The 17,353-nt window shown below is 50.4% G+C and overlaps 2 protein-coding genes across 7 annotated transcripts in view; one reads left to right on the top strand and one right to left on the bottom strand.

The window, feature by feature from the left end:
- The window catches only part of CCDC40 (coiled-coil domain 40 molecular ruler complex subunit), a 37,324-nt gene extending 25,987 nt beyond the window's left edge, over positions 1-11,337 (bottom strand). Inside the window, exons 1-8 of one of the 4 annotated variants that reach the window (XM_074320712.1) lie at positions 10,594-11,335; positions 9,146-9,209; positions 8,371-8,733; positions 7,885-8,217; positions 5,761-5,899; positions 4,648-4,811; positions 3,709-3,792; positions 3,413-3,632 (exon numbers count right to left, since the gene is read on the bottom strand). In XM_074320712.1, the coding sequence (XP_074176813.1) occupies positions 3,413-3,632; positions 3,709-3,792; positions 4,648-4,811; positions 5,761-5,899; positions 7,885-8,217; positions 8,371-8,733; positions 9,146-9,209; positions 10,594-10,622 (1,396 nt within the window). In that variant the 5' untranslated portion in view covers positions 10,623-11,335. Of the gene's footprint in view, positions 1-3,412; positions 3,633-3,708; positions 3,793-4,647; positions 4,812-5,760; positions 5,900-7,884; positions 8,734-9,145; positions 9,210-10,593 lie in introns of all 4 variants that reach the window. The other 3 variants (XM_019735625.2, XM_074320713.1, XM_074320711.1) reach the window with 3 other exon arrangements.
- An 82-nt stretch (positions 11,338-11,419) lies between these two features.
- TBC1D16 (TBC1 domain family member 16) overlaps positions 11,420-17,353 on the top strand; it is a 69,442-nt gene continuing 63,508 nt past the window's right edge. For 2 of the 3 annotated variants that reach the window (XM_019735622.2, XM_019735620.2), the window contains exon 1: positions 11,420-11,532. The gene's annotated coding sequence lies outside the window, so the exon portion shown is untranslated. The remainder of the gene's footprint in view (positions 11,533-17,353) is intronic. The other variant, XM_019735621.2, reaches the window with a different exon arrangement.

Genomic DNA, 17,353 nt, shown 5'->3' with positions numbered 1-17,353 from the left:
TGATACCGTGTTTCCCCCAAAATAAGACCAGGTCGTATATTAAGTTTTGCTCCAAAAGACGAATTAGGGCTTATGTTCAGGGGATGTCATCCTGAAAAATCTGCTAGGGCTTATTTTCCAGTTAGGTCTTATTTTCGGGGAAACACGGTACTGTGTTTTGATGCCTGATATGACAATTTTCCTTCAGTAGCCTTTCCCCAAATTTTCTTGGCTTTCCCCAAATTCTGGTGCATTTAGTCTCCCAAGTGAACTTTAAAGTCAATGTGTCAAGAATGGAGAGCTTTTTATGTGTGGTTATGGAATAACCTCCAGTACACACTGACACGTGAAACAAAGGCGAGGAACAGAGCAGCAGGTATAATAAGCAGCTACTTGTGTACAAAAATAGAGGGAGAGTATACGCGTACCCTTGTGACTTTGCTTTTATGTGCAAAAGTATCTTTAAAAAAATACACAAGAATCAATAATACGGGTGCCTCTGGGGGAGGAGAGGTCAGGAGGCTTTTCACTCCAGAGTGCTTCCATTTTGAATGATTACTTCTTGAAAATAAGTAAGTAACTATGTTCAATAAATTTAAGTTCACCCAAAACATCCCATTGTGGATTTTAACTGGAGCTGCACTGAACTTATTAAGTCAGAGAGAAATGACATTTTTATGTGATTCTACTGTCCAGTAACGTGGTTGATCCATTTGCTGTTTTATGTTCTTTAGTAAAATTGTATAGTTTTTCTTCAGATAGGCTCACGTGCTGCCTGTTAGGTTTGTTCCTGAGTCTTTTGTGCTTGTCATAGCTATTCTGGATGAGGTTTTTACAAAATTGTCGTTCCTAACTGAATATCACCAGTATGGAAGAAAACGGTTTTTTTTTCTCCACCTGTGTGGTCCCCCATGAGTCATTACATCTGAAGATGTGTCTTTTTTGAACTCATGCAAACCCGGTATTCGGCTACTTTACTGATTTCTTACTGTTTCCATTCACTCTTTTTCATCAGTAATCTTGAATCTTCTAGGTGAACAACTGTGTTATTGGTAGAGAATGAGAATTTCATCATTACATTTCTCGCATTGCAAAAATTCCCTGTTTTTCTTGCATTGCTGGAGCCTCCAAAACGACACCAACGGTGGTGCTGGCGGGTACCCTCACCTCTCCTGGTTTTAACTGTAATTTCTCCAATGCTTTCCACTGAGTTAAGCCTCCTTGTTAGTTCCTGGTAAATACTTACACAGAACTTTCCTTCTATCCCAGTTTAGGATGGGCAATGAGATCTAGCAAACACCATGTGGCATCCATCCAGAAAATATTTTTTCTCTCTCCTTCAAATGATGGATATAATGCATTGAATTAGTAGGTTTCCTAATTTCAAATTATCCCAGAAGGAAGAAGCCCTTCGTGACTAAGGGGTATTTTTCTTGTACTATGTTGCCGAACTTAATCTTTTGTTGCTGAACAAATATTTAATATTTGCTAATATTTTATTTAGGATGTTTGTACCTCGTAAGTTGGACAGCTTTATAGTTTTCTGTTTTTGTACGTTGCCAGCTTTTGCAGTAAAGATTACATTAAGCTCGGTGAAAGAAGCCTGGGAAACATTTCCCAAATTTTCCACCCCTGGAGGGTGGAATAACATAGGAAGTGTCTGGTTTTCTCCTGCCTATAAGCCCATGGCATTTCCCCCCCTTTACCTTTGGAATTTAAAAATGTCACCAGCTATGTCTAGACATGTTTGTTTTTTTCTCCCACCTGTGTGGCCCCGCCATGATCTTTACATCTGAAGCCGCCTTTGTTGAACTCATGCAAATGTTTTCCTCTGATGTCATTGGTTAATACCTCTAATCCCCTGGAATTTCTATCTTACGGATATTGATCTTCCGAGACCTGCCAACCATGTCTTTTAGCTCTTTCTGAAAAGGTTCATCACTTGGGGTGATTGCTCTGAATTCTGGGGAGAATTCCTCAAACTGTTCTTTTAATTTACAAGTTCAGTTTTCAGCGATTGTGATTTGAATATGTAGTGCCTTTTTCACCGATGATTATTTTTAAATCCCAAGTATCCTTTTCCCCAACACTTTGCCCTCATTTGACTGGTGAGCTGTCCTCTAAGATCCCATGCAGAATACCAACTGGCACACTGCTGTTCTGTTTTCCAAGTCCGGTCTGTTTGTGGAGGGGTCTGCTGCGTCTGACCAGCCCTATCCTCTCTCGTGTCTGGGGACTGCCGCTGATGACCCACAGGTTGATGTGAAGGTTCAATGACTGGTGGGCTTCACCTCCCTCGCAGGTGAGGCGGGCAACTATGGACATTCTCTAGTGGCAAAGCCCCATGTTGCATGCACCAAAGGGACAGTGTAGTGGTAGCCCCCAATAAATGGGCGGGGCGGGGACCCTCACCCGAATGCGTTAGTGCTGGGAAGTGAGAAAGGGTGCTGCTGGGTGGAATTCTTGCTTGGTCCAACAGCTTCTGTTCCTGCCCTCTGCCAACCTCCACGAAGAACTTTCCAGAAGCCCATCCTCACTCTGAGCCTCGGCTGAGGGGCACGGTGGCCACGCATTGCTTGTGTGTGGAGGGGTGGGGGCTGGGGCGGGGGAGGTCCTGTGCTCTCTTTCAGTTAATCTAAATTCTAGTTCATCTGGAGGACGCAGCATGTTACAATCAGCATGAATGTTGTGTTCTCTTTTTGGTACTTTCTGGTGATTTGGTGGCAACCAGGAAGGGGTGCTTGATAAGTGAGCATTTGCCCAGCTTCTTTCAATCCAGAAACCTCTCCTGCAGTTCTCAGGGTCTGAACTATTTTTTTCCGGCCACAGCTGGGACATATGTGGCATTCAGTTTTTCTCTGTATTCTTTTAGGTTATTTCCCCCATTCTAATAGTAATACAGAGTTGATAGAGTTGGAAACATAAAAAAAGCACCAAGACTAAAATAATCCACAGAGGCTTAAGGAAGCCACTGTCCACGGTGACCTATGTCCCCTACCCCCCACGTTAGTAGTGACAGTGCATGTAGGAGTCACAGCCCTACAGTCTCATCTGGTCCAAATGCCGTGGGTTCCTCCTAAATCAGCCCAGCTATGGGTCCCTGGCTTGTTCAAGCCCTTTCACCTCGGCCTGGCATCACCTAAACGTTCCCACATGTTTACACCCTGCTCATTCCCCTTCTGCGAGCCCCTTGGGACACGTCTACCCCGGAACCTCTGCCACCCACCAGCCTCTTCCATTTTTGACTCCGTGTACCCCAACTGTGGGCCCTTCGGTGTTGGTAGCTTCCCTAAGGAGGGGCCTTTTTGGACATTCACTCCTTCGCTCACTGAAAAGGCAGGGAACCGCTACGGGACGCACACACCTTGCTTTTCCCATTGCGCTGCGCTCGTGCCGTCGCACGCGGGGACCGGCGGGACACTGAGACGCTTACGTTTTTTGCGCTCCTCGTCGGCGGCCTCGCTGGTCCTGGTGTAGAGCCAGCGCGCGCCCTGCAGCTCCTGCTCCTTCTGCCGCCGCGCGCACGCGGTGATCGAGTGGCAGTCCTGGTTCTTCTCGAGCTGCATCTGCAGGCGCACCAGCTGCTGTTGGACCCCATAGAGATCCACCCCCAGCTCCTGCCGCTGGACTCGGATTTGCTTGGTGGACACCTCCTGCAGCAGACAGAGAAGCTGGGTCAGGGGCATGAGGGTACACGCCGGCCGGAAGGCTGGAAGGTCCCGTACGCACCAGCTCCCGAAGCTCCAGTTTCAGCTTGTCTATCTGTCTGTTGAGATAGTTCTTCAGGGCGGCCTGGAACCTTAGCATCAGGGGCTGAAACAACGCAAAGCACAGCCGTTAGTCTGCTGTCCCATCCCGCACTTAGCCTAAGTCACCACAGCCCTGGGGGTTGGGGGTGGGACAGACAGAAATGACTTCCACGCTGGGTGCTCCCCTCTTCCGCCCGGGATTCTTACTCTGGAGGCCACAAACTACAGGCACTAGAGATCTGGTCCTAGGCATTGAAGACCTGACAGCATACTATGGCAAAATGACAGGGCAAGCTGGGGCTCCGTTCCCGGTTTTACTCCAGGAGCCAGAGTGGGTGTCACCACCGAACGATCACCCGGCCCCTTTCCCAGCGCCACCCCAATCTTCCCAAAGGACGGGGAGCACAGGGCTTTCCAAGTGGGTTCAGTCCATTAAGGCTTGCCTTGCCCGCGTGCCAGAGGGCTGGGACAAAGGAACTCATGAGCTGGTTGGTTGACTGAGGTAGCGGCTCTCAGCGGGGGTAGTTTTGCCCCCACCCAACACCCAGCAATGTCTGGTGACATCTGGCTGTCACACTATGGGAGGGAGAGGTGCTCTGGCACCTAGTGGTGGAGGCCAAGGCTGCTGCTGGCCATCCTATAGCGCCTACGACGCCCCCACCACAGAGAACGGCCTGGCTGGGAAACACTGACTTTGGGCACATGAGCCTCAAAAGAGACTTTGCTTTACAGAGCGACAGGCCAAACCCAAGCAGAATAACTGTCAGTGACCAGTGGGATGTGAGCACTGGCATTTGGGGGTGGGGAATGGGCCGTGGAGGCGGAGGGCAGAGAAGGGCCTAAATGGCAGGTGAAAGAATGTCTCTGAGTCATTCTTCATCTGTGTGGGGCAAAAGCCGGGTGGGGAATATTTCCTTACGTGGCCTGGGTCTAAGACCACCAGCTGGGACCCGTCTTCTTCCTCCTCGTCACTCCCCTCAGACTCCGCTCTCTCTGTGACCCCTTCCTCGGTGGTGCTGAGCTGTTGGATCCTGTCCAGGAATGAGGACAGGGAGCCTTCCCTGGGATGGGCGGCGGACTCCTCTGGGGGGGCAGCAAACATCATTGAGGAGTTAACAGAGTCGTCAGGCAAAGCCGACTTCCAACCTCATACACATGATGGGAAAGAGGAAAAGACAGCTCCCAAATGTGTTGGGGTTCAGAAGTGCTAGTTACAGTGTCTTCCCTCTGTGAATCTCCTAGTCATCGATTCCACATGTTCCGTGAAAAGGTCACATTTTAAAGGCAGACAAAAAGGAAATCTATTTTGTAGATACTTTTTTTTATACGTAAATAGCGACTAGAAAGGTGGCTTCTTCCTGATAGGCTAGATTGATTTTTTTGTTTAAATGGGAAACAGCTGGTAAGATTGGAAGGAAATGAAGTATCAGTGAGGGTCTAGTTTCAGCTTTTCTGTCTGTCTAAGCTGGAGAGGTCCTGCTCTGTGTTGAACACGTTTATTCGTGTGCTGTCTTCATGCCGCGAAGAATGCTGATGGCATCAGGCACTTGTGTCTTGTGCAATAAAAAGTACCCTGATCTGCTTTCCCATGCACACGACACCAGGACACAGAGGCAGAGTAAAAAGATGAGGCCGTGGTGGGAAAGCCTTTGAAACTCAGCAAATAGGCACACCTTCAGGGGTGCTGTCACTGAGCTCCTCTCCGAGGCCAGGACCGCGTGAGAAATGGCGGTCAGGGCTGTGGGCTGGGGTGTCATCGGATCTCAGTCAGGGCCTGGGTCTGCCACTTACTCAGATACGTTACGTGATGACTCTTAGGGTCTTTGTACAGTGGAGAACAGTTTCTGCCACGCGGGTTGGTGTAGGGATTAAGTGAGATAAGACAGAGTCAATGCTCCATAAATGTTATCCATAACTGTTAATATTTTAACCCTTCAGCTCTTAGCCAAGCAGGAAATGAGGTGACAGGTGGGGCATCCTTGGCAGGAAGGGGCTGTGAAGTGGCTTATCCCGTGGCTGGGCGCCATGGTACCTGGTTCCTGTGCGAAGGGCTCCTCCATGCTCGGGAGCAGCTCAACAAAGGACGTCCTGCTGTCCCCTTGACTCAGTCCGAGGCGGTGGTGTGCTCTCAGAGGAGAAGTCTCCTGCTGGAGCGCTTCAGGGGATGTTTCCTAGAGAGGGACCAAGCCTGAATCAGTGAGGGCATCATCAGACCAGAGAAGTTAGATTTGATTCATTACAGCGCTCAAAATGCAACATGATTGTTAAAGGAATAGACAATCGTTTGGATATCATTTGGCTTTCGCAAATGGTCAAGATGGAGATTGTCTACCCCCCACCCGGACAAGGAATCCAGGAATGGCCTCTGCCTGTCTGGATCAACAGCGAAGTGTAAACGCTGAGGAACGGGGTGCAGGCGTGTGTTGGGCGTGGCTTTCTTTCCTGCAAATGCTGATCTCTGAGAGGATGGTTATGGCTTGGAGCATCCTCTTTACGAAAGCAGACGGGAAAGGCTCAGCCCCGGGCAGTGGTCTCCACGAGGGCTGTTTCTTCTCTTCTTTCAAACCATTCCATGTCAGGGACACTTGGATCAGAACATCTTTTCCCTCCATAAAAACACTTGGATCCATTTCAGTTTTAAAAAGAGACTCTTGCACTTATTATTGGTGACAATAATTATTGCTGGTGATGAACTGGTGAATATTAGTGATAACAAGTGGCCCTGCACAACAACCCTGGGAGGGAGACATTAGTCACTTCTCTTCCCTGTAGGGGAAGTGGCCTCCCAGAAGCCAAAGACCTTGCATGAAGTTCGAACAGCTAGCCAAGGGCAGGTTCAAAGTCGGGCTATCTCAACCCCCAGCTAATGCTCTTTCTAACTGCACTTCCTCAGATGACATCTACTCTAGAAATGCTATCCAAGGCAGCCAGAGCTTAATAACATCAGTGGGTACCCAGAGTCAAATGCCCACCTCTGGGGTGTCCAGAAAGCAGGTGAGGCATCCATACAGACTGCTGGACACAGCGGCTCCCACTCGACAATTCCTACTTCTTCTGAAGACTGGGCACCAGCCAGGGGGAAGGAAATAGGGTGCTGTCTTAGGGTTTGTCTCTGCCCTTCTGGTTGACCAAATTTGGAAGCTGAAGCTGTTTCCCAGAGAATTTTCTAGAAACCAGACCCAAGGATGGAAATTGTAAACCCAATTTCTGTAGGTCACAGCTGCACAGGTGACCAACCCTTCAAATCTCCTGGTTATCTTAGAAGGTGAAGACACTGTTCATTTTGTTGTTAAATTTTTAAAAGTGGTCTCAGTCATGTATGTGTCATTTGTAATCATCAAGCTAAGTGAGGGCTCATAAATATCGAATATTTTCGATATTTGTTTCCCAAAGTGATGAACTCTTTTCGGTTTCATGGGGCAGGGAGATGTCATCGCTTTGTGGTTCGAAACATGACTTCCTTACAGGAGCGACCGTCTGCCATGACAGCGCGTGACCCTGGCACGGAAGTCCCTCCACCCGCTTCCTTATCTGTACAGTGGGGATACTAGTCCCCACCTCACAGGGTTATTGTCAGGGTTCGCTGAGACAATACACGCATCAAGGGCATAGCAGCATCCCTCCCCAAGTCGATGACAGAGAAATGCAGTATGTTCTCTTCCCACCCCACACTGCCCCTCCTTCCCTTCCAGAACAATTCACACCTCAAGCCAACAGGTGAGGCTAGCCTCATGTGGGGGAGGGGTCAGAACAGGGTGAGGAGGGCGAGTTCCAGAGGCTGTCCTGGTGGGGGGTCATCACAGCAGTGCCTCTGTCCCCCTGGCCACATTTCCAGTGCTCTGTAGCTGCGTGAAGAACAGCAGTCATATTGGACAGTGCAGATAAAGAGCATGTCCATCCTCATGGATGGCGCTGCTCTGGAGACCAGAAACCTGGATGCCCACACATAGAGTATTCCCAGCCGTGGGCTTGCAGACACTGAAGGAGGCTCCAGAAACTCTTGGCATTCTAGGACCTCAATTTGCTAAGTTATTTCTAACAGGAATTGCAACTGGTATTTACAGTATATTCTGAGTTCCTCGCATAGGGCGACAAACCACCTGGGTAGTAAAACACTTGCATTAGCAGACCTCGGGCTACCCCCCGATTTGCTTACCCTGCGTCTGGAAGCGTCCTGGCCCATTTGCTTGGAGGAGCCTAATAGCTGCCGGGATGGCTCTGTGGGGATGGCCTCTACACCTCTGGGTTCTGATGGACGGAGGGACTCTGTGTCCTCAAGACTGGCTCCTTCATACGGGTATGGGGGGCCATCTTCCCCTCCAGGCACCTCCCTAGGACTGATGTTTGAGTAAGGCACATCTGTAGAACTGACTTGCCCTTCAGAGGACACGATTTCCATATCAGATTCCAACTGCCCTTCAAAGTCCAATTGCTCTTCCGTTTCCACTTCCTCCTCGTTCCCAGCTTCCCCATCATTTCTGGCTTCCTCCTCATTTCCTGCTTCCTCATTTCCAACTTCCTCATCACTTCCGGCTTCCTCCTCGTGTCCTGCTTCCTCATTTCCAACTTCCTCATCATTTCCAACTTCCACATCGTTTCCTGCTTCCTCATTTCCAACTTCCTCACCATTTCCAACTTCCACATCATTTCCTGCTTCCTCATTTCCAACTTCCTCATCATTTCCAACTTCCACATCACTTCCGGCTTCCTCCTCGTGTCCTGCTTCCTCATTTCCAACTTCCCCATCATTTCCTGCTTCCTCATTTCCAACTTCCTCACCATTTCCAACTTCCCCATCACTTCCGGCTTCCTCCTCGTGTCCTGCTTCCTCATTTCCAACTTCCCCATCATTTCCGGCTTCCTGGTCATTTCCAATTTCTTCATCATTCCCAACTTCCCCCTCGTTTCCAACTTCCCCACCGGTTGCGACCTCCCCCTCAGAATGCTCTGGAGCATCCACAGCTTCTCCATTTTGCTGGTCACTGCTCTTCTCTGTTGTTGACACCTGTTGCCCAATGGCAGAAAAAAAATCAGGAAACACTATATAAAAGATTATGAGGTTTTATTCTCCACAGCGTAACTACACTGACAGGAAAACTGCATCCACACCCTTTGAAGCATTGCTCAGAGATTATGTTTCGTGCTTCAGCTTAACTGCACTCTCTCTGTTTTTTGTAATTATTTCGCATCCTTCATTTCAGGAAATGAATCCTGAACAACGTGGGGCAATCTGAGAGAAGGATGTGTGTGGCAGTCCCAATTGGCCACCAACACTTTGGGTGGAAGAACACTGCGGTTCTTGGCAACTGAACTGGGACTGCTCCCGTGCAAGGGACACTTTTCTTAAGAAAGTCCTAACTCGCTTTAATTCCTAGTAAACACAAGGCCAGAACAATTCATCCCACAGGGAACTTTACCTGGTCGCTTTCCTTATTCTGGCCCTCCTCTCCTTCAGAAGTCCAGTCTCCTTCCAGGCGAGACCTGGTTGCAGAGAAACAGTGTTGATAGTTTCACACAATAGCATCTTTTCCCCTGGCATTTATTACCTCCTGGATGTCTATGAGTATACATCTGCTTATTTACTTGTTAATACTGCCTCTCCTCTAGGCTATTGGCCGTGACTTTGTCATATTTGTCGCTAACCCCAGAACTAAACACGCCAGTCACACATTAGGGAGTACCACAAAAGAGTTGCTCCAGGAATGAATGAATGAAAAATACAATTATCGAAACATTAAAGGAACAGCACAAATAGATGCTAGAAAAGTCACCTTAAATATACTTGTGTCTATGACAAAACTGGGGAAAAGAAAAAGAAAGTAAGAGGAAATTGCACAGAAAGGACAAATACTCTGTAAACTCTTGGTTGGATAGTATAAGAATGTCCTGATTTACATTCTTAAAATTATTTTGGTTTTTCTCTAATTAAAATGACAAGCTCATTATTATTATTTCTTACAAAAAGTCAAACTAAAACAGAAATGTGTGACAGACAATAAAAAAACCCCTGTGACTTTTAAAACCCCTGTGACTTTTCCTCTCCTTCTCAAGATTACCCATGGTAATAGTACGAGATTTAAGGGTATATTCTTGCAAAGGTTTTTCTATGCATTTATACACACACACACACACACACACACACACACACACACACACACACACCTAAAGTAGAGATCGCACTCTACACACTATTTGGCATTCAGTCTTTTCACTTAATGTAACCTGGACTTCTTTCCATGTCAGTACATGAAGACCTACTTTCTAAAAAAAGAAAGAAAAACAATACAGACGTGTCTAAGGTAAAGGGCAAATTCTTTAAAATCATTTCTGTGCTTTTAAACGAAGCATAAGAGAGCAGGGGCCTGGTGGCAGGATTTTAGCAGACGACCGTCTGTGACCTCAGGGACCCCCAAGCCTGGTGAGGGGGAAGGATCCCCTTTTCCAAGAGGGAGGTGGGGCTGGCCTGGTCTCCCCTTCCCCGCCAACGCCGGGGCAGCACCACAGCACCGAGGACCCTGGCCCAGCAGAGACATTTGTGCTGCGGCTCCGCAGCAGAGGCTGCCAAGCATAGTGGTTGCCATGGTTACTGCGGGGCGGCTGGGTCCGGGGTTTTAGCGAGTGGAGCGCCTGGAGCGAGCGGAAAGAGGGAGGGTGTGGGAGAGGACAAAGGGACGGGCGGTGAGAAGGGAGAAGAGGCGCGCAGGGTGGTGGGGTGGCCGGGGGGGCGGGAAGGGCCCAGAGCGTGGGGATGGAAGGGGCAGGAGCGGAAGGAAAGGGGCAGGAGGGGAAGGGGCGCCTCGGCGGCTGTGGAAAGGGGGAGGCGTGGGGACTGCACTGAGACCAGTGGTCCCTCGACCCCGCTTACCCGCCGGCCGCGTCAGCCGGATCCGCCATCTCCCGTTGCTAAGCGACGCAGTCAACATCCGGCGGGCGAAGACCACGCGCGGGGTGGGGGGGAGCGGACGGCCTGGGCAGGCGGCCATTGTGCCATTTATGTGCGTTAGAAACACAGACTAATATGTAAATATATTAAAGCATAAATGAGAATACTTTATCTCTCAGTCTGAGCTCTACCCCACTGGCTCAGTTTCTGCAAAGCGACAACCTTGTCAACATACGTCCGGCCGGGCAACTGCGATGACCCAGGGGACCTTACGGGGCCCCCGGGGCCCCGGGACTGCTAACTGCCCCGGGGGACGCAGGCGGAGGTGAGGTCACCAGGGGCCTCAGAGTCGGCTGCACTTTCGGAGGCCGGGGACCCCAGCCTGGTGCTCGCCCATCCATCTCCAGACCTGGGGGACCCGGCACCCCCTCCACGGGGTTCCTGAGAAGAAACCTCGGCGGAGGAGGGATGCCCAGTGGCCTTCTGCCGGGTGTCGTTCCCTTCCTACCTCAAAATAGGAAAAACAAATGCAGAGGGCGGGATGGTGAGGGCGAGCGCGCACGTGGAACGGCCCAGGGGCCCGCCTTCACTCCGGGGGCGCGGGGCTCACGTTGTGGGAAGAGTCGTGGGCCGGGAACCCCAGCGGGCGGCGAGGCCCGGAATTGGGGCGGCGGGGGCCGGGCCCCAGAGGCCAGAAGGCCAAAGGCGACTGGGCCAGTGCGGAACGCGGGGCCGGGGCGTGCCGGGGGCGGGCCGGGGGCCGGGTTGGGCGGGGTTGGACCCGGTTGGGCAGGGGGGCGGGTAGGAGGCCGGGCCTCGCCTCGCGTCCCCGCCCCGCCGCGCCTCACTGGCAGCGGCAGTAGTGACGGCGGCGGCGGCTCCCGGGGCCGGCGTGAATCCGGCCCCCGCTGTGGGACCCGGGTGGGTATTGGGGCTCTGCCGGGGGCCGCGGGGGCGGGGTCGAGGGGCCCGAGGGGGACCGGACAGTGCTCCGTCGGCGGGGAGACGGGTTGGGTGTACAGGGTGTGTAGGCCTGCAGCCGCAGGGCCCGGGAGGGGCCAGGGTGTCGCTGCAGCTCGGAGAGGTGCGGGGCCTGAGTAGGGGCCGAGCGGCGCGCAGGCACCGGGATCAAGCGTGGGGCATGCTGGGGAACCCCTCTGCGACAATGGGGTGCCCCGGACCGGGAGTGGGCCTAATTCCGGCATACTCGATCCCCCCCGTCTGGAGCCGTCTACCGGAGAACTTGTGGTCTTTGTTTGGCTGGATAGTCGGAGCACGCGAATGAGAAGTTGTGGGGGGTTGCTGTGTGCTGACACTGACCCCCAAAGTGCGCTGTGCATCCCACGGCTTGCGCGCTCTTAGCATTCCCGGGCCTTCGGGCCGGTGGTCTGGTGGAGAGCCGCGTGTCAGGAAACTCACTTCCTTTAGGCCCAGGCTCTGCCCCCTTGTTCTTTACTTTGAAAGAAAAAGAATAGGAGACAGAAAACTAGGCAATTGAAGATTGCTAAATATAACCTACAGAACCCTGCCAGAAGCCCTTGACTCTTGAAATCCTGTTATTCCCACGCTGGGAAGTGGGTGTCATATGTTGGCCACAGTCTCCTTCAGAAACAGAAAAGGACAGGATCCACTCTCTTTCCTGGGGAGAAGTTTGTTTTACTGCCTCCTCCAGTTGACCAGAGAAGCTGGGCTGGTTGGCCAGCCCCTGTGACTGGTCCGGTGAATAGTCTCTACCACCCAAAGGCAGAGATTTTTTTATGTGGAAAGAAAAGGGGAATGGCTCTCAGAAAAGGCCATGTGATGGATGGAAGGGCTGCACCCAAGGCCCCAGATTCCAGAATTCCATTCCAAGTCCGTCATAGATTGAGTGGAGAACTTTTAAAAATCTGTGTGTTCGTTTTAGAAATTCTTCATTAGAAACCTTAACGTGTAATTGATTAGTGAGTAGTAAACACTTTTAAGAACCAGTGAAGAAGCTTTTGCAAAGGGATTATTAAGGTGAGAAATGCAGTAACTATGAAGTTCATTAACAGGCACGTTGTTTATGTTGAGCACACAGTTACTGTGTTTTCTGCAGCACTTATTGGCTTGTGGATATTTATGGTGAGCCCAGCCAGTCTCAGAATACAGCTAAACAAAGTTCTTACCAGTGGAATTTTTAAATCCTCCAGCAGCGATGGTTATTGTGTAAATAGCTTCTGATTATCATGCATAAATTCACTTAACCCACAAAATAAACCCATAAAATCAGGACTGAGATTATCCCCATTTCACAGATGGGGACACTGAGGTTTACAGAAGTAACTTCCCCAAGTTCATATATCTAGGAGTGACAGAACTAGGAGCTTGGGGCCCAGGATGCTCCAGCTCCAAAAAAAAAGCTGTGCCCTACTACCTCCCCTCTTGTAACTGGCCCCCAGCACTCACCTCCACACTCTCCCTGCCCCCCTTTGTGCAGACAAGACACGTCGTTCACTCTGCCAAGTGATTCAAGGGTTTTGTGAGGACTTACTGCAGTGGAGTGGAGACTAACCCCATGTCACCACTAGTGGCTAATATCGGTTCACTTTAGTCTGTAAAGGGCTTCCCGGGCCTCAGTATAAAGGCACTTGAGAAGACAGCCTTGGGGTTTGCAGAACCTTCCTCCAATTGTTTCAGCTTCTCTGCCTTAGTAAAATGGAGAAAATACCACTTACTTCAAAGGCCTATTGCAATGATTATCTAAGGGATCTCGTACCTGCTAAGGGCTTGTTACTATTTATTCTTGTTATTATTAAGGACCATCATTTGGATATTTCACATGTAACTAGGTGGGTAAAAACATTGTTTTGTTCTGGTTTTTTATACTTTGTGTGTGCAGTCCATCAGGCGGAAAGCTGATCCTGAGCAGGAGTGTAATTCGCCAGTTAGGTCTATTTACATGCCTTATCTTTATAACTTTAGGAGGGGCGGAGGGGAGGGCTGGGTCCCTGCCAGCTATCCCAGGGACAGGGCAACCAGGTTGCCTGGCAACACAAATCTTGAATAAAGATTTTATCTTGTCTCCCCTCACCTAGCTGAGGGGCCTCAGTTTTTTCAAAGGCCTGAATCCTCTCTTATAAGGCCTGCTACTTAGTTTCACACTCGGGAAGAAGGGCTTGAGGGTGAAGCAATTGTAGCAGCGAAGTGATTTTATTGGTGTACATTGTACATTCTTCTATTGTACAGCAGGTCTTCCATCAAGTTACAGGTCCTCGAGTAATAATGTTTCATTCCGTGTGGTTTCATTGTAACATTGATGAGATGACGAGGTAACTCTTGTTTCCATCAATTAGCCTTTAGTAAAATGAGTTTCTGCTAGATCGTCGCTTAAAGTCACAGGTCCTACCTAGGATGTTTTGTGAGGACTTACTGTATATGTATTCTGCTGATGGACATTGATGAGCCCCGTGCAAAGAAAAGAAAGCACAAGTCTGCACTCTTCCCCACCCCCTCAAAATTCTGGGAAATTGCGTAGGAAATCTTTCCCCATTCACTTCAGTGGTGGTGTTTTTTATGCTGTTGGCCACCTGTGCGTCCTCTGATAAATCTACTTTGATGAGCTGTCTCATCTGATATCTGATCGAAAGCATGTCTTCTATCTTCTGAACTTTTGTCACCATCCTCAAAGGAGGAGAGAAGCCTGGACACTGGAAGACTGAGTTTAGTATCTGCCCACAGATGTTTGGTGTTCGGTCGTGTGGACAGGACAAGAAAAAGACCAGCAAGAACCCAAATGTGTTATCCCACTTGAGCGGCTGCCCTTCTCTGGGGGCAAGTCTGTCCAGGTGTTTCAAGTTGATGTGAGCGATCGGCTTGGACCTACCTAACTGCAGACGCAGAGATGCGGCATGTCTGTTCCATGCTTTCTGTTGGCCACCAGGGAAATCACCCGAATACCATGGGTGCGCCCGGAGCCCAGTCCATGTTAGCTTTCACACTTTGGTGTATGTGCTGATTTTCCATATGCGTGACCCTGAATTCAATGGTCTGATAAGCTGGTCATTATAGTCAGGTGATCTGGAATCCAGGTGTCCTGGAACCAAGGCAAAGGTCATACAGATGTCATTTGACACACTTTGGCTTTTCCATTTCTGTAACTAAAATGCTTTCCTTAGGCAAGGTCAGTTGTGCTGCTTTTCAGGGGTGTTGTCAGTGCAGTCCCCCCTCCCCATGAGATTTTTGTTTGCTAGCGTGGCTACTCCTTTGCCACTCCAGTGAAAACCTCTCTCTGTATTCAAGTTTACAGGTGCAATATAGAAGTCAGCTGCGCCTAGCCCACTTTGGGGTTGGTTGTTAGTTTCCTGGCTGGATTTGCATGTTTCCTTGCCTTTTGAGATTAGTTCTTCTTTTGTCCCTGGTCCTGGCTCATCTTTAAAGTTGGTTTCATCTCACAGAACCTACTTCCTTGGCTCTTTGGGGGAAAATAGTATTTTAGTCAAAGTGACAGCTAAGTCAGGCCACCAGATCTCCCCTTGCCCTCATTTCTTTAACTGTCTTGTCCAGTTACACCCTCTCAAAGGTCCTTTCTTTAGGGAAGTTGGTCCAAGTCTGTAGCATTAGAGTTTATGCCCTAAACTTTGTTCCTTCACTTTAAATGCAAGTTGTCTTTTCCTCACTTCTACATGGAGGCCCTGCCCACAGCAGCCCTGTCTTTCCCGTGTGAATCCTGAATGTGATATATGTATGCAGCAAATATATTTGTCTGCTGCAATAATCCCATAACTTGAAGTTAAATATACATGAGGGGGGTCATCTGAGCTCACAGGTGTGAAGGAGACTCAGCCTCCCCAACCATGCGCCCCAGGGAATGGGATTCCTGGTCGGGGCTACCCGCAGGGTTTACACCACCCTTTGAACGTGAAAGCTGGGAGTTCCCAAAAGGCTCTGGTGCCTGTGCCTGGTTTGCCTGGTTCTGGGAAGGGAAGGGGAGCTGGGGCCTTACCAACGTGTGTTCGCAGCAGGTGTTTTGTGGGAGGAAAAAGATCCTGTTTGTGTGTATCTGGCTCGTGTTTAATATGGCATCGTCTTATCCCTGCTCTTTGTTGGTTGGGCTTTGAGAGCAAAGAAGATGAACTGGGTTTTGCCGGCCACAGGCCTGGGGCTCAGGGCACTTTGCTCCTGAGCAGTGACAAGGCCAGGGGGATAACCACCTGTGGGCTTTGTCCCATGTCACATCCCCCTAAGTGTCCAGTGGCTCCCCCACTCCCTCCATGCCTGCCCTCGCTGCAGCAAGCAGCTGTCACGGTCAGTATGGGCTGCGTCCCTCAGGTGTGTGGGAACTGCTGGCTCCATGGGGGTGCCAGGACCATGTGTGTCCTACTGACCACTGTGTCCCAGCAGCTGACCCAGGGTGGCCCCAAGGCAGGCTCAAGGCTCAAAACAGTGAACGGGAGAAGTCGGGTGCTGTTTTCTCTCTCCAGTGACTCCAGGCTGCCGTTTCTTTGGTCTTCTTAGGAAGGTTCCGGAAGAGACATTTGCACCTCTGTTCCTACTTGTTTTCCTGTTTGGGAATTGACGATCCCTTTATTCCAGGACAGGAAACCAAGGCTTTGGGCCGTGGAAGCTGCCCAAGGACAGGCCCAGGGCTGTGAGTGTACAGCTTTCCTGTCCCGTCCAGCTGCTCCCACGGGTCAGGGGCCCCCTCCTGCTCTCCTGGTTCTGGGCCTGGGTCCCTATCGCATCGCGGAAAGGGCAGTAGCTCCGTGCAGTTGTTGGTCAGCGGGTGACTGGACAGAAAGCCTCCCCGAGTTCAAAGTCAGCTCTTTACAGTGTCCTTGGTGTGGTCAGTAGAAAAAGGGTCCCCAAAGTTGTCCACGTCCTAACCCTGGGAACCTGTGACTGTTCAGTTACATGGCAAAGGGGGATTAAAGCTGCAGATGGAACTCAGGTTGTTAATCAGCCGCCTAGTGATGGAGGGTGTCCTGGATTCTCCAGGGGCCCGTGTCCTCACAGGGTTCTGGGAGGGGGGCAGAGAGTCGGCATCAGAGTGACACGATGAGACAAAGACTCAAGCGCCATTGCCAGCTTTGAAGGAGGAGGAATTCGGGTGATTCTAGAAACCGGAAAGGGCAGGAAAGCAGCTTTTCCCTTGGAGCCCCCAGAAGGAACCAGCCTGCCGCCATCTTGACTTCAGCTAGGAGACCTGGTCCGACGTTTGACCTCCAGAATTGGGAGATGATACGTTTGTGTTGTTTCAAGTCGCAAAGTTCTTGGCCATTTGTTACAGCGGCCATAGGAAACCATTGTACATGGAACAGCAGTGCTTTCTGAAGGCAGTGAGACAGTCTTTTCTTTAGGGTGCCTTTTCATACTCCGTGTTTTGTTCCTTTCTGGTGTTTTGGTAATTTTGTCTCTATCCAGGACTCTCTTTCCTCGGGTACAAATCACCAAACCTTGGGGAACAGATTTTGGGTGATAGATGTCTGAACTTCAGCCCTGTAGGTACTAGCTAGAGGAGAGCCCGCAGCCACCGCTGCCATGCTGAGTTACAAAAGACGACTCTGGGCCAAATGGCAGTGGCCATGGGGCGGCGAGAGGGTGGAGGGGACATGTGTGGCTAACAGCAGGTCCACCGCTGTCCACTGGCTTCCACCCAACGGCAGGGCCTGTTCTGAGCAGGGCTGTGAAACAAGGAATCTGCTGCCCCTTCCCAGCCTCCCTGCCCTCCCTTTGCCCCTCGGGGCTTCTGCGGTTCCTGACATCTTTCCTCTCCAGGCAGTTT

The sequence above is a fragment of the Rhinolophus sinicus genome, linkage group LG15 (assembly GCF_036562045.2).
Source record: "Rhinolophus sinicus isolate RSC01 linkage group LG15, ASM3656204v1, whole genome shotgun sequence".
In the NCBI taxonomy this organism is placed as follows: Eukaryota; Metazoa; Chordata; class Mammalia; order Chiroptera; family Rhinolophidae; genus Rhinolophus; species Rhinolophus sinicus.
Note: the sequence above shows the minus strand (reverse complement) of the source record. Positions and strands in the feature narration are given on the sequence as shown.